Genomic DNA, 26,251 nt, shown 5'->3' on the forward strand with positions numbered 1-26,251 from the left:
AAAAAAATTATCACTTTCTGTTATGCAGGTAATCATAATTTGATTGTAGGATGTCATAATATGGCTACAGGATATTATTATTTTTTTCAAAAGATGAGAGATATTTTCGTCATTCAAAATTTTAAACAAAAAAATAGAACTGTCGATATTAAATGCGCGTTATAAAAATAATGGCTATATAGCCTAATAAGATGGAGCAATGTATTTTTACTGCACCGTATGCGATGCACAAAGAATTACTCCTATTATTATTGTAAGTAAATATATATTCGTACTATAAAAGAATATATAGATGTCCCCATCAATACAGATTGAGTGAGAGAAGTCTCTATAATTTCAATTTTCTTTTCCTCACTTTTTAATCAAGAAGCTTCCGTCTTTTCACTTGAGAGAGAATATATCTGTTCCCATTTAAAGTGACGCAAGTTTTCTTCTTCTTCTGAACTTTAACATGGTTAGTTCCCCAAGAAGTTTCATTCAGACTAGAGGCTCCCCTTTAGGCTCAACGCTCTAATTTTTCACCCCTAAACTATCATTCCCTGTGTTGTGGCTGGCGATTTAATGATATTTAGCAGTGGGGATCTTGAGGCACAGAGAATTGTAAGAGGTTTTATTAAGTTCATAGGCTAGAGATGGGAGCTGAAGGAGAGAAGGAAAACATTGAACTGGACAATGGTGCAAGGACCAAGGATATTGGATCCTCTAGCAATTCAGTTCCTTCAGGCAAGCCTGCGAAGATGCAGCATCAGCATGAGAGCGAGAAGAGTGGGAAGCAGGACGATGGCAAGCACGCCGTGCCATTTTACAAGTTGTTCGCATTCGCAGACTCAATTGATATAACTTTGATGATCTTGGGGACCGTGGGTGCCATTGCAAATGGGCTGGCACTGCCACTTATGACGGTTCTCTTCGGACGCTTGATCCAATCTTTTGGAGGAGCTTCAGATATCCATGATGTGGTTCATAGAGTTTCCAAGGTGCGTGTTTCTAATTCAGATGCTACCTTTTTCAAACAAGCAGTGTTCGTATTCATAAAAAAAAAAAGTTTGGGCATGATTCTGTTTTCCCTATCCCTTCTTCATCCGATGCTCAATCGCCGTTTTATTTGGTTTGATTCACTACGTTGAGAGTTATGATGAGTTTCTTTAATCGATACTTCAACTGTTTATGTGAATGGCAATTCTCTTTTATTTCATTTGATTTCTACCAAGATGAAAAATTAAATGTACATATCTAATCCTTTTAGTACTTTGACGTGATGAATGAGTCTAATCATGTTCAGGTAGCGCTTGAGTATGTCTATCTAGCAATTGGGTCAGGCGTGGCATCTTTCCTCCGTAAGTACCGTCTCGGTATTTGTATACAAAAGAGCCAAGTTTGGCTTCAACTTGTATAGTTTATGAAGTGCTGAGTTCAAATGGCCTAATTTCTGTCAGAGGTGGCTTGCTGGATGGCTGCTGGAGAAAGACAGGCTGCACGAATACGGAATTTATACTTGAAAACCATATTACGGCAAGAAATTGCATTCTTTGACAAGGAAACCAATACAGGAGAAGTTGTTGAGAGAATGTCAGGTGACACTGTCCTCATTCAAGATGCCATGGGTGAAAAGGTACTGGTACCATTTCATGCACTTTTATTTGGCCTGTTGCCTTGCAAATTGATGCATTGCATGACAAGGCTTACAGTGGAAATTTAGTTCTTCTAAAGGCTTCTCGAAACCTCCAATCCTGTTAGCCTTCTAGACAAATGAAAGATTTTGGAGTTCTAAGGCATCTCTTTTTCCGGGCAATGTGTCTTAATGGATTTCATATCTACCACATTTTGTAGGTTGGTAAATTCATTCAGTTAACATCAACTTTCATTGGAGGTTTTGTGGTTGCCTTTGTTCAAGGGTGGCATCTCACCCTTGTCATGCTGGCCACACTTCCTCCACTTGTGGTTGCTGGAGGAGTCATGTCCACCGTCGTATCCAAGATGGCATCGCGTGGACAGGCAGCTTATGGAGAAGCAGCGGTTGTTGTGGAACAGAGCATTGGATCAATTAGAACAGTAAGTTTTACGCTTGTTCTAGAACAGGACGACATGGTAAACCATTTCATTTCATAATATTTAAACCTATTTTCTTGTCCGAAATCTAACTGAAGTCTTTTCTTAGGTTGCATCTTTTACTGGGGAAAAGCATGCAGTGAATAAATACAGCAAGTCTCTGAACAGTGCTTACAGTTCGGGTGTTCAAGAAGGTCTGGCTGCTGGATTAGGTCTTGGCACGGTCATGCTCTTCATCTTCTGTGGGTATTCCTTGGGCATATGGTATGGAGCGAAGTTGATCCTGGACAAAGGTTACACAGGTGCCAAGGTCATTAATGTGATATTTGCAGTCCTGACTGGCTCATTGTAAGTTGCAAATTGCTTTGCATATTTTAATGAAACAAGCTTAGTGAAAGAAGTATCTCATAACATATGTATGCAAATTTCATCCGATACATGGAAGTTTTCACCAAAAAAGAAACTGAAATGAACTATCTTGGTTAATATGATAGGAGGACCTGGTGAAAATAGGGGGAAAATGTGAGTTTCGTGCTCCCTTACAATGAAAAACTAGTACACTTCCTGAAATTTTTTAAGTTCCACTAGATGAATGCTAGTTCCATTTGTCTACATTATATTCTACTCATTTCTATACGAATCTGGATAAAATATAAAATATCAGAAGTTTTAAATTATATTCTACTCATTTTTATAGGAATCTGGATAAAATATTAAAATATCAGAAATTTTATTAAGCATATTAAGAAACACACTCACTCTCATGCATACACCCATAGCAGGAAACCTAATAGGAATGATGATCTTTAAGGATTCATGAAGCCAGCATTAAATCATGGAACAAGAGTTGATGGTCATGGTTATATGCAAACATGCACATAAGTATAAGCAATTTGGGTGGTTAATGTGTCTCTACTTGTATATTGTGTTTTTCATCTGCTCCTAGTACTTCTACCACCCTGATTTTCATTCAAAACAATCAAATTTGAAGTTGCATCTTCTAGTGCCCTCTACTATGCTGGCCGATTTCTATAATTACAACCTCTATACATAGTTCCATAACTAGATTAAAATTTAGTTGAATTTTTTAATGAAGAATTATTAAAATTGCTTCCAGATTCAGTAGTTGCACGTCTAGCCAACCTAGAATATACGACGAATAGAATTGGTGAATGGTTGCAGATGGCCTGTCAAAATATAGACTTGTCTGCTGACAAGAAGTGATATATGGCACATATACACTGAGAATGTTGGCAGTGACAAATATAAAGATATCTCAAGTGAACTATATTATGCCATTCTGTATTCAGCTGTGAATTATACATCGAGAATATGCTGACCACCTCTGAATTCATTGGATTCATAAAACTCTGGCCACCTTTTGTTATACAGCATATTCATGAACATGCAGCTGAAGTAATAATACGAAACATCATCAAATTGTACATAATTTTGTTCAACCATGATAATCGCATGTTGCATTTTGTCACACCATCTATATTTACAATCTTTAAGAACTAACTGGCACCTAAAGTATTTTGTGATGTCCAATACTAAAATGAGTATACTAAATTATTGATTTATAACATTTCCTAACGTTGTGTACTTCTGATATGAACTTTCCAGATCTTTAGGCGAAGCATCACCATGCATGACAGCATTCGCAGCAGGTCAAGCTGCAGCATATAAGATGTTTCAGACTATCAACAGAAAGCCAGAAATAGATGCTTATGACACAAGAGGAATGCAGCCCAATGACATCCAAGGAGACATAGAATTTAGAGATGTTTATTTCAGTTATCCTGCCAGACCAGATGAGCAAATCTTCCGTGGATTCTCTCTGATTATAGAAAATGGAATGACTGTGGCCTTGGTTGGAGAGAGTGGAAGTGGAAAGTCCACTGTCATCAGTTTGATAGAAAGATTCTATGACCCACAGGCTGGTGAAGTTCTCATTGACGGTATAAATATCAAGGAGTACCAACTAAGATGGCTTAGAGGCAAAATTGGGCTTGTCAGTCAGGAACCAGTCCTATTTGCTTCTAGCATTAGAGATAACATAGTGTATGGAAAAGATAATGCAACCATTGAAGAAATCAGAGCTGCAGCTGAGCTAGCTAATGCTGCCAAGTTCATTGACAAAATGCCTCAGGTTTCAAACATCCAGTCGTTCAAAAAACGTTATTTTATTAATCTTTAATTTTATCAGTCGTCACTAAAGCCAATCACTTTCATAATAATAACTCTTCTCCTATGCTACTGAAAACTTGTTAATTGTCAACAACACAAAGCCAAGTATGCAAGAACATCGGCTTCTTTATCTTAGATCTTCCTGATTTGGGTTTCTTTTCTTTGTTTGATTTCATATTATTTTTACCTGGATTAGTTCATGATCGTCCGAAATGTCTCTATCCAATTTGTTCAGGGAATTGACACGATGGTTGGTGAGCATGGAACTCAGCTATCTGGTGGGCAGAAGCAAAGAATTGCCATTGCAAGAGCAATTCTGAAAAATCCACGAATTTTACTTTTAGATGAAGCCACGAGCGCTCTGGACGCAGAGTCTGAACACATTGTGCAGGAGGCACTGGATAGGGTCATGACAAACCAAACCACAGTAGTAGTTGCTCACCGTTTGAGCACTGTGAGGAATGCCGACACAATAGCTGTCATACATCGAGGATCGCTTGTTGAAAAAGGTAAGGATCAATTAGACACAGTGACTATCTGTCCTCTACTTTGCCAGAGCACCAACTAAATTTGTCCGCTCCTTCTCGAGCTTGCATTAGTTAAAGGTTGATAACTTCTATTGATTTATTTTATAGTCAAAATGCTGCTATAAAATTATATTAATATCAAAAAGCTTGAACTTATTTATTTATCAGGATGCAGCTAATTTAGTTCTATTTTTATCAGGTTCCCATTCAGAGTTGCTGAAGGATCCACATGGAGCTTATTGCAAACTCATACGCTTGCAGGAAATGAACAAAGAATCAGATGATGCAACTGGACCAGATCAGGACAAATCTGACATCGGGGATTCAGGAAGGCACTCTAGCAAAATACTTTCTTTCACCCGTTCGATTAGCCAAGGATCATCTAAAGGGCAAAGTAATCGCCACTCCTTCCAAATGGCACTTGGTGTTCCTGTAGGAATTGATATCCAAGCAAATACAAGAGATCAAACAGACATTCTAGAAACTGAAGTGCCTCCTAGAGAACAAAAAGAAGTACCTCTCCGCCACCTTGCATACCTTAACAAACCAGAGCTCCCAGTGTTCCTACTTGGTTCGATTGCTGCCATTGTTGATGGAATCATACTTCCAATATTCGCAATACTCTTATCCAATGTGATAAATACATTTTACCAGCCACCGCACAAGCTCGAGAAGGATTCCAACTTTTGGTCATTAATGTTCCTAGTATTTGGTGTGGTGTCCTTACTTGCACTTCCAGCTAGATCATACTTCTTTGCTATTGCTGGCTCCCAATTGATAAGAAGAATTAGATTAATGACATTCGAGAAGGTGATTAACATGGAGATAGAATGGTTTGATAAACCTGAGAACTCCAGTGGAACAATTGGGGCAAGATTATCAGCAGATGCAGCCACAGTTCGGAGACTTGTGGGTGATGCACTTGCACTAGTTGTTCAGAACACTGCCAGCATGGTCTCTGGTTTGCTGATTGCTTTTCTTGCCAATTGGCAACTCTCTCTTATTATCTTGGCTTTGATACCTCTCATAGGTCTCAATGGATATATCCAGATGAAGTTTGTAAAGGGTTTCAGTGCAGATGCAAAGGTTTGGCTATAGAACTAGGAAAATTTTGCTTCTTTAAGAAGAACTCTATGAAATTTGTTATATATAGCATGTACTACTAAAATTTATATTTTGATAAAAACAGTTGTCTTATGACAGTGCTACTATGGTTATTCACAATTAAATTAACTCATGAAACTTCTTAGTAAAGGATTTTCAAACATTGTTGCTCTAACACGGCAATTTTTGTAACAATTCAAATACCTTTGTTTGTAGCTCTAACTTTAGAGAGGTCCAAGAGGATATAGCTCTTTTCTTAAGACTAAAGAATTTGTGGTGCCATTGATTTCTGATAAGGTGGAAATTAAAAAATGCCTGCAGATGCTGTATGAGGAAGCAAGTCAAGTTGCTAATGATGCAGTGGGAAGTATAAGAACGGTTGCTTCATTTTCGGCTGAGGAAAAGGTAATCAAACTATACAATGAAAAATGTGAAGGCCCTTCGAGAATGGGAATCAGGCAAGGAATAATCAGTGGAATTGGTTTTGGAATCTCGTTTTTCTTGCTGTTTTGTGCATATGCAACCAGCTTTTATGTTGGCGCTCGGCTCGTGGAGGATGGGAAGACAACTTTTGGAAAAGTTTTTCGGGTAAGTAATATCTTCTTCCTAAAATATTATTGAAAATTTCTATTTACCTTTAATCATTATATACTTTTCTTCGAAAACAAATAAGACAAGAATTAACTTTGTTTGACAGTTGCATTTTATGAATTTTTTGATTCGGTCTTGCCATATTTGTCACAAAAGGCATAGAGAAGAAATTACCAATTCATTCAAGTAGCATATATCATACATATGATTTCCAGTCATTAATTAAAAAATAAAAAATATATATATAATATTTTCATACCAATTTGAAGATTTGACAGATAAATAAATAAGACTTTATTTATATTTTGTGTTTCTATTTCAAAGTAGAAAATGAATAAAAGTAATTTCTATCATTTGCTTTAGCATTAGCAAATTCCAAATTACAGCTATGAAACATCTATGAATGCTGAACTCATTGATTACGAGATCATTTAACCACGTCATGCTTATAAAAACAACAAACAACTAATGTAAATGAAAACGTTATTTGCATGGTTACATCAGATGCAAGTTGACAAGAACAATTGCTATAATCCCCCTCTTTTTTATTGAGAAAGAGCTGAGCGGAGAACCCTTCCATTGATTCCATTCTGAGGGGAAATAAGTTCTCCACAAGGCCAGTAAGCAAAACAAAGTATGAAGGATCACCCATTAACATGGAATGCTCCAGCCTCTCTCATCTAAAAAACTCAACCCAGAAACAAAATAAAATACAGACATGAGCCATGCCACCGGCAGCCATTAATCACTTTAAAACATAAGGAAGCCTAGAGAAGCATTAGGGACATCTAAAACATTCAAAACAGAGCCACGAACCACAACTTTTCAATGACAAAAGAGATGGCAAGAATACTACTACCCAGGGTGGGCTCTCTGTCCCATTCACTGCTTTTCCTTGAAGGACCTTCTGAAGCGTGAACTATTGTTCAGATCATGCATCTCACTGTAGCAAGATCAATATTATTGTCCCCAAAAACAACTTTTAATGCTTAAAACAGAAAATTGAACTCATGTAATAATTGAACACATCTTTGTTATATTCTTCCCTCATTTGTTATAGGAGAAGCTCATCATCTAGTTCATTAACATTATGAGAACAGCGGTATTTGCTATTCTTGTTAATGTCCATTTCATCTTTCATCTGGCCACAGGTTTTCTTTGCTCTTTCTATGGCAGCCATTGGAATTTCTCAGTCAAGCTCCATTGCACCAGACTCTAGCAAAGCCAAATCTGCTACAGCTTCTGTGTTTGCTATTCTTGATCGGGAGTCTAAGATAGACCCAAGTGATGATTCTGGGATGACCTTAGAAACAGTGAAGGGCGACATTGGGTTTCAGCATGTGAGCTTCAGGTATCCTACAAGGCCAGATGTCCAGATCTTCCAAGACTTGTGCTTGGCTATCCATGCTGGAAAGGTAATGGATATGACATCAAATATTTTCCATCTATTTTTATATTTTTACGTGTTGAACTTCTATACTTGAGCAAGTTAGACAAGTAGATTAAACTCAACCCAGTAGGAAGAATAAAATCTCTCATTCCTGTTGCTTACAATGCTGCAACTAAAAAACTTCAAAGGCCCGTTGTTGGGTAGAGAGATCAACTGTACTTGTCTCTGTTTAAGCTCATTCAAGCAGGGAATAACCTTCAAAATCCAAAGCATCTAGATGGATAGGGGCTAGATGATAATTTTTGATGTGTTCATCTCCAATGCACAAACAGGCCAAAAGCCAAATGGCAAATGATTCACACTTTGTTCTTTGATAAATTTTGAAAAAATATCATTTAAACTTCCAAGTTTTAGTTTTGAAATCTAACAAGCTTCATTTAACTTCTTAGACTGTTGCACTTGTTGGGGCGAGTGGCTGTGGAAAATCAACTGCCATATCATTGCTGCAAAGATTTTACGACCCTGATTCAGGTCAGATATTGCTAGATGGAATTGAAATACAACAGTTCCAGCTGAGGTGGTTGAGGCAACAGATGGGTCTGGTGAGTCAAGAACCATCCCTCTTCAATGAAACAATCCGAGCTAATATTGCTTATGGAAAGGAAGGGCAGGCCACCGAAGCCGAGATCATAGCTTCTGCAGAGCTAGCAAATGCTCACAAGTTCATTAGCAGTTTGCAGAAGGTTGGATGCCACCACATAACTACTATTTCTTAAACTAATTCCAGCTGATGACTTTTTTTTAACAAATTTGTCTTTTTCTACTGTCTTCAAAATATTTGCACATCAAAAGATGGGTTTCATTAACTTCAGAATCTCTTAATGAAAACTGAAACTGTAGGGTTATGATACATTAGTTGGAGAGCGAGGTATCCAGTTATCTGGTGGGCAGAAACAGCGTGTAGCGATTGCTCGTGCCACAGTGAAAGATCCCAAAATCTTATTACTAGATGAGGCAACTAGTGCACTTGATGCTGAATCTGAACGAGTTGTTCAAGATGCATTGGATCGAGTAATGATCAATCGAACCACAATTGTTATAGCCCATCGGTTATCTACGATAAAAGGTGCTCATGTGATTGCTGTGGTGAAAAATGGAATGATCATAGAGAAAGGGAAGCATGAAACGCTTATCAATATCAAAGATGGGGCTTACGCCTCCTTGGCAGCACTTCACTCAAGAGCCTCTTCATAGCATATGGCACTTCAGGCAGTCCTTGCTTTACCCTGTTTGCATTTTTATTGAGGAGAACCCAGATGCCAATTTTGTTTGTTATCCCTGCCCTGCCTCTCTCATGCAACTCTAAATTCATACAATCCTCAGAATGTAACCAATTTAGCCTTTCACTGTAATCAAAATCTATAGACACATAAAGCTTGTTATTGTGATGATAATGTATCTTTTTTGCAACTATATGGGATACAGTTTCAACACAAGTTAATCATATGATTTTTTTTTTTTATTAACAGTCAAAATTAAAAGTGGTTGAATTACCGTTATTAAGTAATTAAGTTGGAAACAACAAGGTGACATGCCGGCAGATGTGTGCCAAAAACAATTCATAAGTATAAAAAAAAAAGTTGAAGTTACAAAATTTTGAGCGGTTGATACATATTTGTGCCTGATTAAGATAGAGAACAAACGGTTCATTCCTACCAATAGATCTGCTAAAGACCCAAACCCTAGCTTAACAAACATAAGTGACATGGAGAAAGATACTTCTATATCTCGCATTGAAAATCCTCCTTCTTTATTTCAATACATATATCATCGGAAGTTGTAGGTCAAGATTGTTTTTGTTTACTTTTTCCTTATACTTGAATACCTAATTAAATAGACATGTAGAATAAACGAATAGATAAGATTTCCAGATGTTCACTATTCCTACTCACAACCTGGAATCTCACCCTACTACTGTTCAATTGCAGCCTATTTCCATTGCAATAGGTTATGCAGCGCTTATAACCCAGCACACTTTGTGCACTGCATAGCTCTCAAGCACGATTCATGAACAAGAGTGCAAATATGCAATACACTGGCGAATTGGATTATAAGAGGAGCCTCGATTTATTGTTGCATGCATGACAATCACAATATGATAGTCTAAAACATCTGCTGCTCGTCTATTAAAGAAGGTATTGATGCTACTATTCGAATTGCTATGACTTTGATCAGTGGTATAGAATGTCATAGATGAATACAGCCCCATGCCACCTGACAGTCTTCTTATTTGTTAATGTGGTGTGGTGTGGTGTCCGTACACTACTATGATCACTGAGCTAAGTAATCAATCTGGTATGCAAAGAAAACGAAGAAACAAAAAGGGAAACAAGAATGATCTGTGAACCTCTAAAGAAGATGAACTTCTTACCAGGTGGAAAGGACTAGGCTTCGAACTCTCTTGAAAATGTAAGCAAACTATTACATACGGTTATCCATGCGAGCACCTGCCACCATATTTCAGGCGCATATAGGCTGACACCCCTCTCGGTTGCTATTTGCTGCTTACCCTGAGAGGCATCCCAACTTTGAACCTAGATGGTGATATTTCTTCCTCATTTCTAAAAGAAAAAAGAATGCAGCTTTTATCCAAGATGTAAGGATTCCAAGGCCCTACCAGTTTTTGCAGTTTTGCAGTATATGGTTGTCAGAGAATATCTTCGAAGCAATGGAGCATCCATAAGCTATAATGGATCCAAAAGTACTGATTCCAATCGCATTTCATCTGCATGTCATAATTTACAAGAAATCACAATGCATGTAATATTTGGGATTCTCAAAAAAAAAATCCCAAGTATCTTTCATACCTAACAAAAAAAAGAAAGAAATCCGTATTGCTATTCATTTATTATTATTGGTGGCAAACAACAGCAGCACAAGAAGAATCCCCATCAATCAACCACATTTCTAGGTTCTCAAGCTCTCTCTGAACTGAAGTCAATGACATCGCTGGAGACAAGAAAAGCATTTTCCCACTGTCCAGAGCAGAGCGATTCATAGCATCATAACCTAATCTTACACCAATGACCGATTCATCCAACCTCCGCAACCGTACGTCACCCTTGTCCTCCAAAGCTTTGGTAGCAAAATACACAAAATTCTTGTGTTCCAAAGATACAGAATTACTGCCTATCAAAGACTTCCCCACTGCTGCCACGTTAGAAATAAAATCAGCAACCCAAACTTTTAGGGAAGATGAAGAGCTCTTCATGTACATTAATCCAACATTTTTTGCAGCAAAAAAATCATAAGATGGATCTGGTACCTCCAATAATGAATTACTCATTGGAATTATATTCCAATCAAGCACCCATAAATTGTATCCCAGTTCCAGAAACTTTTTAATAACATTGGCTTTAGCCCAGATCTCCTTCATCAAATTCATGTCAGAATGTTCAAAACCATTTGATTTGTCGCTTCCCATCTTGCTGACCAACAGATTTGCATCGATCACAGGATATCCTCTCCGGGCAAGGTCAATGAGAAACTCTGAATCATCACCGATAAACATGAAGTTCTGCAAACCCACCCTCTCAAGATGGCAAATCAAGTTTCTTGCAATCCTTTGTACCGTCCGGTAAAAACTTACCAGTATAATAGTTTTCTGTTCCTTGAAAGAGCGTAGAACAGATTCAAGTTCGTCATACCTCCTAACAATTCTCCCAAGATGCACTTCTCTGAAGCAGAAATCATACCATTTTAAATTTTTCAGGGGCTGCAGTGCCCAGAGATCAAAATCAAGCGAGTTTTTGTCCAGTAAGTTGGAATCAGGACCAGCTGTTTTCCCATAATTTACACCTGCATCCCTGTAAGAGATGCTGAGAGCTCTTTCATGCACAAAGTTTGTGTAAATATTGTAGTATCCTCGGGCATGAATATATTTGATGAACCATGGAGTCCATATTCTCTCACCCATCTTTTTGTACCATCCTGTTGTTACCTGAAAATGGGGCAAGGAAACAAGATAACAGAAGCTGTACAAGACAATGCATAGATAAGGGAATCACAAAGTATCTGAAAGCGAATATATAAATCATATGCAAGCAAATCTAACACGCAAATAAGGACCCCTTTTCCGAAAACTTTACTGAATGTTCTAAGTATTCTTTTCCTATCAAAATAAGTAAAATTACCATGCCCTGCAGTATTGGTTTAATGCCTTTGGCTTTGTGAATATCGTACCACAAGCGAAATTCTTTCCATGGTCTAGGGAAAAGAAGTTGACCCCATGTCCCAACCATCTGGTATAAGAAAAGGTGTGTTTCACTGTCCAGCCGTAGTTTGTTTCCATGCTTTCCTATTTAATAACAAGGTCAATGAGTTAAAGGTCCCAATAAACACCAGAACCTACAGCATTAATATGACGATGGGAATCATAAATAAATTGAAAGGGGAACCTTTAGTAAGATTGCAAATAGACTAAATAAAATTAAAATCAAACATACATTGTAAGCCTGATATACATTGTTGACCATTTCCAATTAGCTAAAGGTTTTGGCCTCAATTGATTAGTTAATACTATCCATAAATTTGGCTAAGCTTAACTCTTTCATATTTCTGCTGTAGTAGATGCCATGACAACCTTACAACTTCTTATTTTAAAAGGGAGAAATACCCTATCAAAGTTGATAATTCTATTACATTTTTGGTACGAAATCAAATTGTAAATCATAGCCTGTAAAATTGAAAAGTATTTATCTATCCCGTGCGATGAGCGCCTCTGATTCAAGGCCACTGTATTCATGGTTATAAATTCCTTAAGCATGAGAAACTTCCAACATTTTTAATGACTGGAAGAGGCAGGCCAGACACCAAGGTCCACCTAGTGCCTGGGCACACACCCGAAAGTCAAGGAGTGGCTGGTGATAGATCATAATAAATAAATAAATATAAGGTGGAATCTGATTAAAATAGTTATAGTTCAATAAAGGAAACATTACATTCAATAAAGATAAAATAATTCTATGGAAGGATCGTCTTGGAATATGAAATACCAATTTATAAATCACTCTCATCCTACATGCTCGAACATAATGCAAAATGTTCAAGCATCCACCTAGAAGTTGCTGCCTAGGCAGGGTTGCATAGGCAGCCAAGCCAAGGTGCCTGTCTTTTAAAACAGTGGCAGCTTCATTCACCCCATTGCAGGTTAATCAAGCTAGGCAAGCCTCAAACTACTATAGTAGGAATTGCTACAAATATACACTATTTTTTCCAAATAGCTGGACAACAAAATTCATTTTGTACATCACTGATATATCATATATTAGAGAAATTCCTATGCCAACTATAAATGAACTCAGATAAACACAAGAATTTCGACCATCTGCTGATTCCAAAAGCTACTTTAAGAATGAGTTGGCAAATAAAAAAGTACATCCACACATGCTTTAAGATTAATAAGTTTAAGTCACAAATTCTTGTAGTCAAATCCAACATCTCCTCAAAAGAGATCCTTTCTTTAAGAATCAAACTTGAAATAGATACAACATACTGCATGTATAAAATTTCCCTTAGCACTTTAAAGATTGATTCAGCAGATCTAATGAATAATAATGCAAGAGAATGAATCAAACAGAGGCAAAAAATTGAAGAAAAGAGAAGGCTAAAAATAACTTGCTGAAGTTCATTTAACTTCAATTGATCAGTGGATCGAGCAGACAAGATAGCCTCTATTCACAAGGTCCAATTCTTAACTAAGAATTGACTCTGTAACCTGGGTAACCGGAGTTTAAAAAGGAGTCCTTTCCACTTACCAAGTACTCAGCTATGGAAAAAAAATTAGGCTCCCTCATCATACCCATTAAAAAATATTTATAAAATACATATACAACACAATCCTAATAACTTCAAAACTTTTTCATAAATGTATAACTATATTAAGACCTATAAACACTGTTTTCAGTCAAAATGAATCTTAATGAAATTATGAAAACAACATAATCACTTACTATGGTAGTTCCCTTCTCCAATTAACCAAATATAGAACATATAAAACTACTGTAAAGTGGCCTGTAATCATATTATTATGGACTGTACTGCTGTTCTGAACTCTAGAATGTCCAATAATGATTACGGTGAGTTTTTGATACCAAAAAACAAATGATGGACCCATATTTTGATTGAAACAACTAGCAGAAAGACTGCCCCAGAAACAATACAAAACCCATTAGACTCAAAAAGAATAAAAGGTCTTTGATTGAATATGGCTAGGGGAATTGCACAATTAGCTAGACAAGGAGTCACCTTAATATTCTAGCATTCAGACTTCCAATTGGAGGCCTTAATTGATACCTCTAAAGATTATATAAAACTAAAGCATGATATGGAATTGTTGCACTGGTCCTATAAAATTTGGTGCAAACTGTTAGGACAAAACAAAATTTGCAATTTAGCACCAGTATAGGGATCCTATATCTAGTTTAGCAGCTCATTTTCTGCAGATCTAGGGAATCCTTAATGCATATACGGTGATGAACAAGACATTTAGGTTCATCATATTTGTGCAATCTAAAACATGGACACTAGAAAATCATGCAGTTAAAAAGGTCCATAAGTAATGAGACCTCATTTAAAAGGATTAAATGACAAAAAAATTGGCACCTGATGAAACAAACTTATCTGTTCAGATAAATCATAACTAGCAAGAACATTGCATATATATATATATATATATATATATATATATATATATATATATATATATATGCAACAGTCATGGAAATTGTGAGAACTTTCCATGACTGAGTCTCAATCAGATATTATCCCCCATAAGTTGATGGCAATTTAACGATCACATGAATTTACTGTAAATAAGTTTAAGTTTTTCAATATTTTTGAAGTATTGTTCAGTCAGTGAAATTAATGAAATATGATAATGATTAGGGACAAGGCACATTTCTAAATGCACGATGAAATTTCTATACAAAAACCTTGGCCTATAATCTATGGTGCCATGCCCAATAATAACTTCCCATTTTGAATCATGCCATAGATAAGTGGGCAGGATGGTTTCACATGAGGCATGAGAACAGAAGAATGGGTGCCCATAATCCTTATTAAAAACAAGGAAGAGCGCCTTCTTCAACCTTTGTTGTTAAATTTCTTAAGGACTAGTTGTAGTAATAAATTAGAATTTTAAATGGTTAGGAAGTTAGCTGAATACAAATGCATTAAGAAGAGCTTCGATATCTTCAAGAGTCCAATTTTGACATAGTTACTCTTAAAAATGCCTATAGTGGTTACAGCTTAGATTAAGAAAGTCTTCATCAGGATCACACTTCAAATTAGTATTGCAGAATTCTCTTTTTAAATTAGTATTCTGGTCTTAATAAGCTCAGTTCGAAGGAGCTCTGGAATCTAACCTTTTAGAATTAGATGACAGGTTTTCTTTGTTATAAAATTAGATCCCAATCTTTTTTAGTGGTCTCCACTCTGTCTCTGTTCATGCTTTTCCTCTGCTTCTTACACTTTTCTTTCTTTTTCTCAACTTTTGTATGGAAGAATCAATCTAGATTTAGGTGTAAACAAGGTGAGTTCAACTTGTTTTATAATCAAATCAAGCTCGAGGCAAACCCAAGCCAGTTGCAAACATCTTATTTATGAGATCTATCAAGAGCCTGAGATCCCTTGAGGCTTTCACAAGTATAAAGTTAGCTAATCTCCACATGTATATCTCAAACTGCTAGTGGAAATGCATTCCCTTAATGTAAAATATGAACTTAATAAACAAATAATTATAAAAATATATTTCCTATATAAAAATATAATAAAAAATATAGCATATCCTAATGATTTGTTTATTCATATTTCAAGTTCTAATCTAGCAAGCTCCAACAAGTTAGGGTAAGCTCTATCTTAGCTCATTACTAATCAAGCAAGACTAATCCAAGCCACATTTCAAGCTGAACACTCCTCACTATCAGGTCTCTTGTTTGACGGCAAATATCAACGCAAATCTGAAATAAAAGCGTACATAAACCTTATTCCAAAACCATGAACCTCCTTTATTAACTGCAGTTTAACCCACTTTTCAATAAATTTTCCTTGTGCCCAACATCTCTTTAAATTTCTTTTTTCAAATCTCTTCTATCATAGATTTCAGACAGCCAACACATTATTTTTCAACAGAGAAATTTCTTATAGATCTACTAATCCTGCTTGTAATTGTGAACTCTAATTGTATTGTCGGCATTACAACCGAGCAGTATAAAGGGCTTTCAAAGAATCCTAAAACAAAAGTTCTCAAGTATCAAGGCAACCTCCTTGGTCATGAAGTTCAAGCTTCCAGCAAATTGGGAGTAACCCTTAAAGACTCCTTCAGGCATGAAAGGATGCTCAACAAAGAGAAAAGAAAAGGCAAGATCCAATATAATCATATAAGGACCATGAAAGTTTAACAAGAGGTTTGATATAAGGTACTGAAATCACTTCAGAAGCAGAAATGATAAGCAATGTTGACTTACAATGAATTTTTAGATATATTGCATGTTAATCACTTATTAATGCTACAGATAACTAAGCAGCAGCTCGAGTGGATAGTAATCCAAGGGAATCAAGCAGCTCGAGTGGATTGTAATCCAAGGGAATCAAGCTAAGGCAGAAATTTTCGGCTCCTCCTTTATGATCAACAATTCATATCTCCTTGCAGTGTATGATTTATGGTCATTTGTAGACAAAGAAAATACCATATGACCTAGTTCTTAGTCCAAATGCAACCTATGCAAGTTTTGGTACGAATATGAAAATATGAAACATGAACAACATTACGTGTTTGATAAGGTTAGTGTAGCCTAGAACAGTACAATTTTAAGCATTCACACTGCTTTCAAATGTCAATATTTTGCTTAAAATAGGGCAGATGAATACATAAACCCAACAATCCACTGTCACTATAACACTAGCACATTGACAAATATGGCCTAACCAAAATAATACGGCTTTCAAATGTCAATGTTTCAAATCTCTCCTGTCATAGATTTCAGAAATCCAGCATATTATTGTCAACAGAGGAATTTCTCATCGATCTACTAATCCTACTTGTCATTGTGAAACTCTAATTGTAGTGTCAACATTACAACTGAGCAATATAAAGGGCTTCCCAAGAATCCTCAAAACAAAGTTAGCAAGTATTGAGGCTATCTCCTTGGTCATGAAGTTCAAGCTTAGGGCAAATAGGGAGTAACTCCTAAAGATTCCTCCAGGCATGGAAGGAGCCTCAACAAAGAGAGGAAAAAAAAAAAAGGCAAGATCTGATATAAGGACCATGGAAGTTTAACAAAAGTTCTGCTACAAGGAATTGAAAACATTTCGGAAGCAGAAATTATAAGAAAAGCTGATTTAGAATGGATTTTTAGTAATATTGTATGTTATTCACTCATTCATGCTATAGATCACTAAGCAGCATCTTGAATGGATGGTAATCCAAGGGAATCAAGCTAAGGGGGAACTTTTGGTTCCTCCTTTATAATCAACAATTAAAGTCTCCTTGCAAAGTATGATTTATGGTCATTTTCAGACAGAAAAATTCATATGAACTAGACCCTAGTCCTAATGCAACATATGCAAGTTATGGTACAAACAAGAATATATGAAACATGTACAACATTATGTGTTTGATAAGGTTAGTTTAGCCTTGAACAGTGTAATTTTAGGCATTCACAATGGCTTTCAAATGTCAATGTTCTCACTTAAAATAAGGAGAACAAATACATAAATCCAACAGTGCATAGTCACTACAGGCCGAGCAAAGGTATGCTGAACCGGTACCGCCAGCTGTATCGACCGGCCGACGGTATGGTTCGGTATAGTTTCGTACCGTACCGAACCGACGAAGGCAAGCGGACCCGAACTGGAAGAAGAAAAAGAAAGAAAGAGAGAGAAATAGAGAGAGAGGAGGAAATAAAAAGAGGGAGCGAAAGGAGCTGGTGGGGCCGCCGAACGGCCTCTGACTGGCTGCCGAAAGACGCAGTCTACGCGTGCGGCACCGCGGGCGTGAAACAAGAGCATCACCCCTGTTTCGCGAGTTTTTTTAAAAAACATAATTTTAAGTGAAGCAGGCAAATTATTTGCCGGCTTCACGATTTATTTTTTTTTAAAAAAATCTCTTAAGTCGGCAACCCAGTTGCCGACTTCATGAGTTTAAAACTAAAACAAAAAGAAAAACCGAAATAGACAACCGCCTATTTCGAAAAAGAAGGGGGTGGAGCCACAAAGGGGCTCCGCCCGCTCAACCGCCCTCAGGCCATCGGTGTCAGCTCGCCGTCCATCCGATAGGTCCCTCCCCCCGAGCGCTCTCTCTCTCTTTCTCACTCTCTTGAAAGCCCTATCAGGCGATATAGGGCTCGAAAGCCCTCCGACGGCCGCAACCAGCCACCGTCGGTCTCCGGCGGCTCCCACCTCCCTCCCTCTCTTCCTCTATCTCTCTTTCTCACTTTTTCTCTTTTTTCCTTCCGTACCTCTGATGTACCGAATTTATCGGCCGAATCGTGTCGGTTCCCCGCCGGTCCGATACGATACAGGGTGTATCAGCCGGTTCGGATGGCAAACCTTGAGCCGAGCACATTGAAAAATATGGCTTAACCAAAATAATATAGCATTAAATATTGAAGCAACATGAATGCATGCATAAAACAAATGGATGGCTTGAAAAGATACTAAATTACATCAAATCATTAAAAATTATGCAAGAATAAGCTATTGGCACTGGATCATAATATCATTAGCACCAAGACTGATATGTCTAGCTCAAACATGATGCTCCATAGGATTTAGTTTGCATTATTAATCTATTATTGATGATGACTATGAGAAATCACTAAACATGAAAGTTGCTTACTGATGGTAACTTGATCAAGCCGACAGGATGAGAAATTGCGCTGGTTGTTTATTAATGTCCCACTAAAATTCTTTTAAGAATCACCAAAAAAAAAAAATCAAAGTTAAAGCATTGGGAAGAGTTTCATAATAACACAAATTTTGGGCACCCAAAATTGAGATCCATATTAAGTAGGTAGTAGTAACCCAAACTCTCAAAAGCATCGCATATCTTTCATTTCAGCAAGAATAATCATTCAGAATTATTCAAATGTACAGTTAGTAATACAAGAGATTAAAGTAGCTACTGGTGCTGTAAAGCTATCAAGGATTAAAACTTCAGATTCAACGCACAGTTGTCCCATAAAAAAATTTGAACATTATCTACCAAATGAACCAGAATTCATGTCTAAGTGTATAATCAAAAAATATAGGTTTCATTGTCTTTGCATAATATGGTCATTTAGTAAACTGAAAAATGATTTATCAATTTTTTTCATGAAATGTTATCTTCGCAATGTGATGGAACTTTTAAAGATTGACAGATTGAGAAGTGCTAAATAAATGTCTGAAACAAACTAAGTAGCTTGGAATGTAAAGTACAGGACCATGTATGGTAGCTAACAACCTATCAACTTATGATAACCATATTTTGCACATTTCAGATGAAATCCAACTAACTTTCCAAAATCCATGATATTTTAGAATAACTTGCAAATAGACAATAATGGGGTACGGTTGAGAACTTTCAAAGAAATTTTTTATCATGTGAAATGTCAATTACAAAAAGCAGCCAATCAAATAGCTAATGCTAGCACCATATGAAACCGTTTGCAAATATGTTTTTCTCAAGTTGCTCACAAGAGTAATTCATATAAGCATGAAATGAACAGTTGAATTCACTGCTTATGGGCACACTGGAAAAAGGAGACACGTAAAACCTGGAGCCCATGAACATTACATGCAATCTTAAAATAGGAAAACCTACCAGACAGTAAACGATAATATTATATGATCCCATGCAACCTGTCTGGGATTCCTCTTAACCTTATTATCATGACCTTGTAATTGTAAGCATAATCGTAATCCTTAACTGCATTATGTTTTAGTTTCTTATGTTATCCAACCAGCTGTGAACCTAATGCCATCTTTCTCCCTACTTAATGCCATTCTCTTCCTTTCTACTCCAGCTTGGGACCAGCACTGTTCATATTACTCTACATAACCAACATACAAAAACTCCAATTCAAAACTGCCATTCAATCCCACACTTAATGGATCTAGGAACATAAATGAGACATCACAAAAACATATTATTGGCATATACCAAAGACGATAGAGACCTAGAGATAAAGAATGGTAACCATACCTGCTACAAACCTTGGCCGCTGCAATGATGCCCCATAGATAGAAGGGCTATAGTTCGACCGATCATAATAATACTTCAAAATCAATTCCTTCAAGAACTTGTAGTACAGCGGCGACAGCTCGAGATCATCCTCCACCACAAAGGCGAAGTCGTCATCCGACTTCGGCCACCAGGCCTCCAGCCACTGAGCCTGAAGCCCGACATTGGCCGTCCGGTGATGCACGAGCTTCTCTCCATGTGGCCAACTGAAGCCATCGACGAGATCCAAGATCCGGCGCGATTCCTCCAGCTTCCGGTCCAGCAGGGCGGATTCGTTGGCGGGGTCAACGGCCCGGAAATGGTCGACGAAGACGTGGAGGCTCACCCGATCGCCGCCGTAGTCGGCGGCGGCGATGGAGCGGAGGCAGCGGCGAAGGGAGTCGATGCGATCGAATGTGAGGAGCTTGATGGTGAAGGTGAAGCGCTGAGGGTTAGGGTTAGAGTTTGGGTTTTGGGAGTGGGAGAAATGGAGGGAGGAGTGGTAATGGTAGGAACAGAGGAAGATAACGGCGAAGGAGAGGATGAAGAGGAGGGGAAGGAGGGATCCCCTTTTTGGGTGCATTTTGGGTTAGGGTTAGGGTTAGAAGAAATCTGAATTCATCTCTTGGTGTTTTCGTTTTTTCTTCTTTTCTGGAGTTGGATCTGGGAGAGACGGAGTAGGAGGGCTTCAGGCGAGAGCTCTCCACTCGTTGCTTCTTACCTGACGGGACCGGCGAAGCGCAGAATTTCAGTTGCTGTACATCCTTCTCGAAATTTTTTTTATATTTATGTATTATTTTTTTATTTATATATAAATCGGAATCCTCCTGAACTTTACGATTTCTATAAATCAAACCTCTGATTAATTTTTGTTGATCAGACCCTAGCTAAGATTGATCAGAATTGCAACAGAGCAGCATATCCTGAGCTTAACGATAATGTGGCCGAAGATTTTTAGCCTTTTCTTCATCATTTTATTCTATTTTGAGTAATTTTTTATACATCATATACGATATAAAAAAAATATACCGTCTCATTTGATTGGACCTCATAATCACTGCTTTTCAATATATATTTAATTTTTAAAAAAATTATAACATCCTGTAGTCAAATTATGATTTTCTATTTATAATTTGGCTACGGAACGTCATGAGAAATGAAGAATATTTTTATCATTTAAAAATTTTATAAATTTTTTATGTTGAAAATATCATTTTTTTCTTTATGACTTCTGAAAAAATTATAATTTTCTACGTGCATGAAGTCATAATTTGAATGCAAGATGTCATAATATGACCAGAGAATATCATATTTTTTTCAAAATAAGAAAGATATTTTTATCATTCAAACTTTTAAATAAAAAAATAAAATTACATACATTAAATATGCATTGAAAAACGGTAGCTACGTACTTCAAGATGATTGGATAATGTGCTCTACGTCACTTTTATTGCACCGCACGTAGTGCATAAAAACTTTCATATTCTATTTTTATACGACTTGAAATGAGTTAGAATAAGCCGGGCCGTATCTTTATCCAAGTACAATCCAAAATTTTTGTTTTTCAAGCTTTGCATTGGGCTTAGCCCCAAAAATTTTAAAAAAATCTAGACCCAAGCCTAGGCCCAAGTTTGATCCAAAACTAATTGAGCCAGCCCAAATTTGTGGGATAGGCTCAGTTGTATAGGAGCCACTTAGTGTTCATTATTAAGAAAGAGCCACCAATGAACTAGGTGATGAGAAATTTTTTCTTAAAAAATAGAGAAAAAAAACTCATACTTATGAGATTGATGATGATGGAGAGCTCCTAACGAGCGAGTTGTAGATTTTCTACTAAGCTCTGCCACAGCCAACTAGATTGCTATATTACCACCATCATCTCTTTGGAACTCTAGGCCTATTTCGCATATTTCTCCACTATGAAAGAGAAATGGATCTGGCAAAAATCATGGAGAGGTACTTTTCCTCATGCCCAATTTCTCTACAATCTAACCCAAGCTATCAAGATTGAGAAAGAATTTGTTGTAATCATCATTTTTGGAATGGACAAAAAAAGGGGAAGGCTAGGAAAGAGGAAGAAAGTTGGCTCATGGAGGGAAATGCTCGTTTTCAGACTCATCAATGGTGTCGGCGCACTTGATCAGGAGCTTGTCAAGATCGATTTGCACGACTGCATCCACCATCTTTGCTCCCCCCAATCATCACTGAAGGAAGAAGAAAAGAAGACAACAAACAACCACAAATCCTAATAATAAACTAAACCCTCAGAAAGAAAAACAATGAAGCTGATAGCTTAAGGCTACCACTAACTTATGTCTTCGATAATAGGGAGATTATAGAACAACAATCAAGCTAATCAAGCCCCATAATATAATAGGGTCGGGTTGATCCACTGAGGATAGGCCTATTTCGGAATTGAATTATACTAGATCTAAGCCTGAATTCGAGCTATATTTCAAATCTTGTATAGAATCAAGCTAAAACTAGGTCTAGGCTAGGCCAATGGTACAATTGAGTCTGGCCAAAAAAAGTAAATAGGCTCTATATTTAAGCTCAAATTTAGACCAATCTTTTTTAGACCCAACCTAGAGTCCGATCTAAAATAGCTCAATCTAATAGGCCTTAGGCTAGCCAAAGCTCATTTCTAGCCCTATGTCTTAAAGACAAAAGTTGAAATTTTACCAAAAAAAAGACAACAGTCGGAGGGACATGGGTTAAGGAACAATTAAGTATGAAGGCTAAAGGTAAAAATATTAAAAGATATTAAATTAATATCATTAAGAAAATAATGATATTAGGGATTAAACTATAAATATAAAAATATTAGGGATTAATATGTAAATATAGAAGCTTTTAGTGCTTACTTAATCTACTAAAACTTATAAGAACTTTTTCCTATAAAGCCCACTGGCATCTGAAATTAGTTTGACTCAACAGAAGTTCACTGTGAGCACTTGATTGTCCTCAAACATAGGCGAAGTTAGCTTCATAAATAATCCATAAATGGAGAAATGATCTAAAGTGATTTTCATCCAAGATGACTAAAGGCCACCTTGGTGAAGTAGGCTCCTACTCAACCTACTTATGATTAAAGCTGATCAACAGTTGGACCTCAAGTCTAAATTATATTCATTGTTATTGGGCTTCAAATTAGACATTTTTAAAATATAAAATTTTCTATGCCCAAGTCCAGCCCTTGATCAGCTCTACTTACAATAACAACTAAGGCCGTAAGATAAGGAACAGTGATATACCTAAGGATCCTAAATAGTGATGAAAATCCTTTATCATGCCACAAGAAAGGTGACAAGTATAAACATGATTATACAATTTATAAAGAATTATACAGTATTTTTATGTCCAAAAGGAGTTAACAAACATAAAAATGGGCCAGAGAGACCACCTGCTGAAGTAAAAGGAGATGTGCGATGGAGAAGTACAGTGGCTGAGGTGTGTCCAACCATTCAAGTGACTTTAGAGCAATGAACATACATCCAACCATTACTATTCCAATTCATCAAGCAACTCTATTTAAGATGGAGTCACCTTAGTGGTTTTAGATTCCTTGGAGGTCTCATCTAAGCAAATTAAGATTGGGGCGAGTCCTTTGGTAGAGAATACATATCAAAGTTCCCCGAAGGTGGATAAAGCTTCATCCTTAAGGATCAACGGCTTCGCACCAATCCTAGGATGCTAGTGCTTGTGGAGTGGGACCTTGGTGGGTTGCAATTATTAGAGTTTTGGAGAGAAAACTCAAAATTTTGCTTCGCTCCAAAGGATCCTAAAAATTTTCTCTTGAGTCTAGTATTGTGAATGGGTGGTGCTCCCAAGCCTTGGAAGGCCATAAGAAGAGTCATGGGGATGATTCTAAAAGATTAAAATCGGGAACGGGTCTTAGGACTAGGACAGAAAAAGTCCTAGGAAGAAGGTTTATTTCTACAACAGAGGAGCCAACTCAAATCTGGGTCAAGTCGATTTGGATTGGGTCAAGCCAGCTCGAGATCCTGAGAGAGCCAGCTCGAATATAAAACAGAGAGCAAGTTTCGCTAGCACGCGAGGTGGCACGACAATCGAGTTGGCTCAAGGTCTAACTAAGCTGGCTCGAACTGGGAATAGAATGGTGCGTAGATTTTGATTTCAGCTAAGATTGATTTTGATCCTACGGATCTTGAGACCTTGTTTGGGAGGTCTTGAAGGGGATAACTTAAGGACTTGGGTTGAGATTAAGTCCAAGAGGTGAGAGCATATAAGACATGGATTAGACATGGTTTAAGAAAAAGAAGAATTTTCTTAGCTTGCTTTACTCGAACCTTTGAAAAAAAATTAGAAAAAATTTAAAAAATATGAATAAAATCTAGATCCTCTTTTCTTTTATTGATACCTAATTAACTAAGTTATTCAACCTCTATTTTTACTCGTAAGGTCCACTATTGCATAATTTAGGTCGGATTCTTTTTTTAGCTCAGATATGACTTTACTTTCTTAAAATAGATATGACTTATGAAAATAAGCACAACAAAGCTAAAATTTTATAAGAAGTAGATCTCAATTTTTATGTCAATTTTATTTTAGTTGCTCTATCTAATTCTTTCTGGATTGGTAGAAACATGTGGTCAAAATATTCTCAAAAAAGAAATTTTTTTGTTTAACCGAATCCATTTTAAGGCCCAAACAATCAAATTTGATCCAAGTACTTGGTATATCAGACCAATTCAAGGGGCGTTGCAACATAAAGCTTGAAAACTTACTGGATTTTTTTTTTTTAAAAAAAAGGATCATCTCAATTAGGTATTATATGGCTAAGTTATAACCTTCAAAAGTTTGGCACATTATTTGACATATCAATGTAGTAAATTTTTCTCTTGGATCCTATCAAGTCTTCTCTATAATAGTAAAGCGATCTACATTCAGTCCTATGATTCTATCAGATCATGCAGTCATAGTCTTTCCCAAAACAAGGGTTTTACTTTGATTGGCCCATTTTGGGGCCTAAAGTATTCCTCCAAATAAATATCTCTTTCTATTCAAACTCTAAGTAGACACCAAAGTATTTTTCCCTCCAAAGTAAATAAGTGGGAAGTTAAGCCAACCATAATTCTTGATGCAGCTCAATAAAATTTATTTGGTTACTTTTAAGTTCAATAAGATTCCACATATGACTGTCTCTAATATATCATAAATCCTAATTGATGCTGGTGCCTTTATCCCTTTATAGCTAATTTGTGAGAGTCAGCATCTCATTTGAAATTTAACTACCACCTAGTAGTTAATCAAAATAAAGAACCATAAGGAAGATGTCAAAGTAGTGGCAATGTAAGCAATTCTCTCAAGGTGAGGCAAGAGTAGCATCTTATTTAAAGCTGCAAAGGGGTTGGATTGACCTGTAATTCGATCTGACCCATTTAGATCCGCTCTGACACACTTTAAAAGATCCATAGGATCAAGTTGGGTTCTAAAATAGGACTAATTCCATTTTCTATGTTGGGTCTAGATTTACCAAATTATGACTCAATCTGATCTATTTGATTTCTAGATCAATTTTGGATCTTCTACTCAATGACCTAACTCGACCTGACCCAATTCCAACATACTATTACGACCTAAACCCGTTTGATCTTCTAACTTGTGATTTGAAAGTTATATGAGCAATGTTAATAATAATTGGTAATGTGGTAATTTAGATGTTATTGGCTATGTTAGACCTGGACCCAATCTAGATCTGATTTGGACCTAAATTTTTTGAGTTGGGACCAGATTATACGTGGACTTGACCCTACATGAATGACCCATTGGGTCAAAAATTTTTGTATGGATTCAACCCGACTTGACCCAATCTTTTGTTGGATTGGGCCGAGGTCAAATATTAGGATCTGATCAAGGAATTGGATCGGATCAAGGTCACCCATGACTCGATCCAATCTGACCCATTTTCACTCTTAATCTTATTTTAATGCACAAGGAATAAAAATCTATAAGTACCTAGGTTGATTGTATGGTAAATTATCATAATTGAAAATTAGTGATGCATGAATTCTAATCTAAAGCTTTTCTCTGAGTAATTTGTAGGTTATTGATAAAAGATTTTTTGATGCTAACTAGATACCTGAGTAGTACTTCAACATAAAAAGCATCAAGCAA

At 36.8% G+C, this 26,251-nt stretch overlaps 2 protein-coding genes across 7 annotated transcripts; one reads left to right on the forward strand and one right to left on the reverse strand.

Annotated features, from left to right (window-relative positions):
- Positions 1-467: 467 nt before the first annotated feature.
- Positions 468-9,324, forward strand: LOC105057874 (ABC transporter B family member 4-like). Its single transcript, XM_010940599.4, has 12 exons — positions 468-977; positions 1,283-1,337; positions 1,437-1,612; positions 1,831-2,052; positions 2,159-2,397; positions 3,676-4,201; positions 4,475-4,748; positions 4,966-5,852; positions 6,192-6,458; positions 7,613-7,876; positions 8,301-8,594; positions 8,752-9,324. Exons 1-12 carry the CDS (start codon positions 633-635, stop codon positions 9,103-9,105), a joined length of 3,903 nt encoding a protein of 1,300 aa, XP_010938901.1. The 5' UTR covers positions 468-632; the 3' UTR covers positions 9,106-9,324.
- LOC105057825 (uncharacterized) lies at positions 2,195-20,883 on the reverse strand. 6 transcript variants are annotated; one of them, XR_003802576.2, is made up of 5 exons: positions 20,096-20,883; positions 12,045-12,208; positions 10,719-11,851; positions 10,283-10,636; positions 2,195-2,332 (listed from the first exon to the last, which is right to left on the reverse strand). XR_003802576.2 is itself a non-coding variant. In XM_073248511.1 (4 exons), the coding sequence occupies exons 1-3, from the start codon at positions 20,694-20,696 to the stop codon at positions 10,763-10,765; spliced, it is 1,854 nt and encodes a 617-aa protein (XP_073104612.1). In that variant the 5' UTR covers positions 20,697-20,883; the 3' UTR covers positions 10,011-10,636; positions 10,719-10,762. The 6 variants fall into 6 exon arrangements, 1 of the variants encoding a protein (XP_073104612.1); XR_012136754.1 differs by lacking the exon at positions 2,195-2,332 and adding an exon at positions 5,403-5,529; XR_012136753.1 differs by lacking the exon at positions 2,195-2,332 and adding an exon at positions 6,425-7,404.
- Positions 20,884-26,251: the final 5,368 nt, after the last annotated feature.

Source organism: Elaeis guineensis, chromosome 14, assembly GCF_000442705.2.
Source record: "Elaeis guineensis isolate ETL-2024a chromosome 14, EG11, whole genome shotgun sequence".
Classification (NCBI taxonomy): domain Eukaryota; kingdom Viridiplantae; phylum Streptophyta; class Magnoliopsida; order Arecales; family Arecaceae; genus Elaeis; species Elaeis guineensis.

Bases quoted from the DNA above. Each gene is read 5' to 3' on its own strand.
- LOC105057874 (XM_010940599.4), top strand. From the start codon at position 633: ATGGGAGCTGAAGGAGAGAAGGAAAACATTGAACTGGACAATGGTGCA. The intron at 1,613-1,830 runs GTACTGGTACCA...CACATTTTGTAG, and splicing joins AAGATGCCATGGGTGAAAAG to GTTGGTAAATTCATTCAGTT. The intron at 5,853-6,191 runs GTTTGGCTATAG...AAATGCCTGCAG, and splicing joins GTTTCAGTGCAGATGCAAAG to ATGCTGTATGAGGAAGCAAG.
- LOC105057825 (XM_073248511.1), bottom strand. From the start codon at position 20,696: ATGCACCCAAAAAGGGGATCCCTCCTTCCCCTCCTCTTCATCCTCTCC. The intron at 12,209-20,095 runs GTATGGTTACCA...GTTATTAAATAG, and splicing joins GCGGCCAAGGTTTGTAGCAG to GAAAGCATGGAAACAAACTA. The intron at 11,852-12,044 runs GTAATTTTACTT...CCCCATTTTCAG, and splicing joins AACCAATACTGCAGGGCATG to GTAACAACAGGATGGTACAA.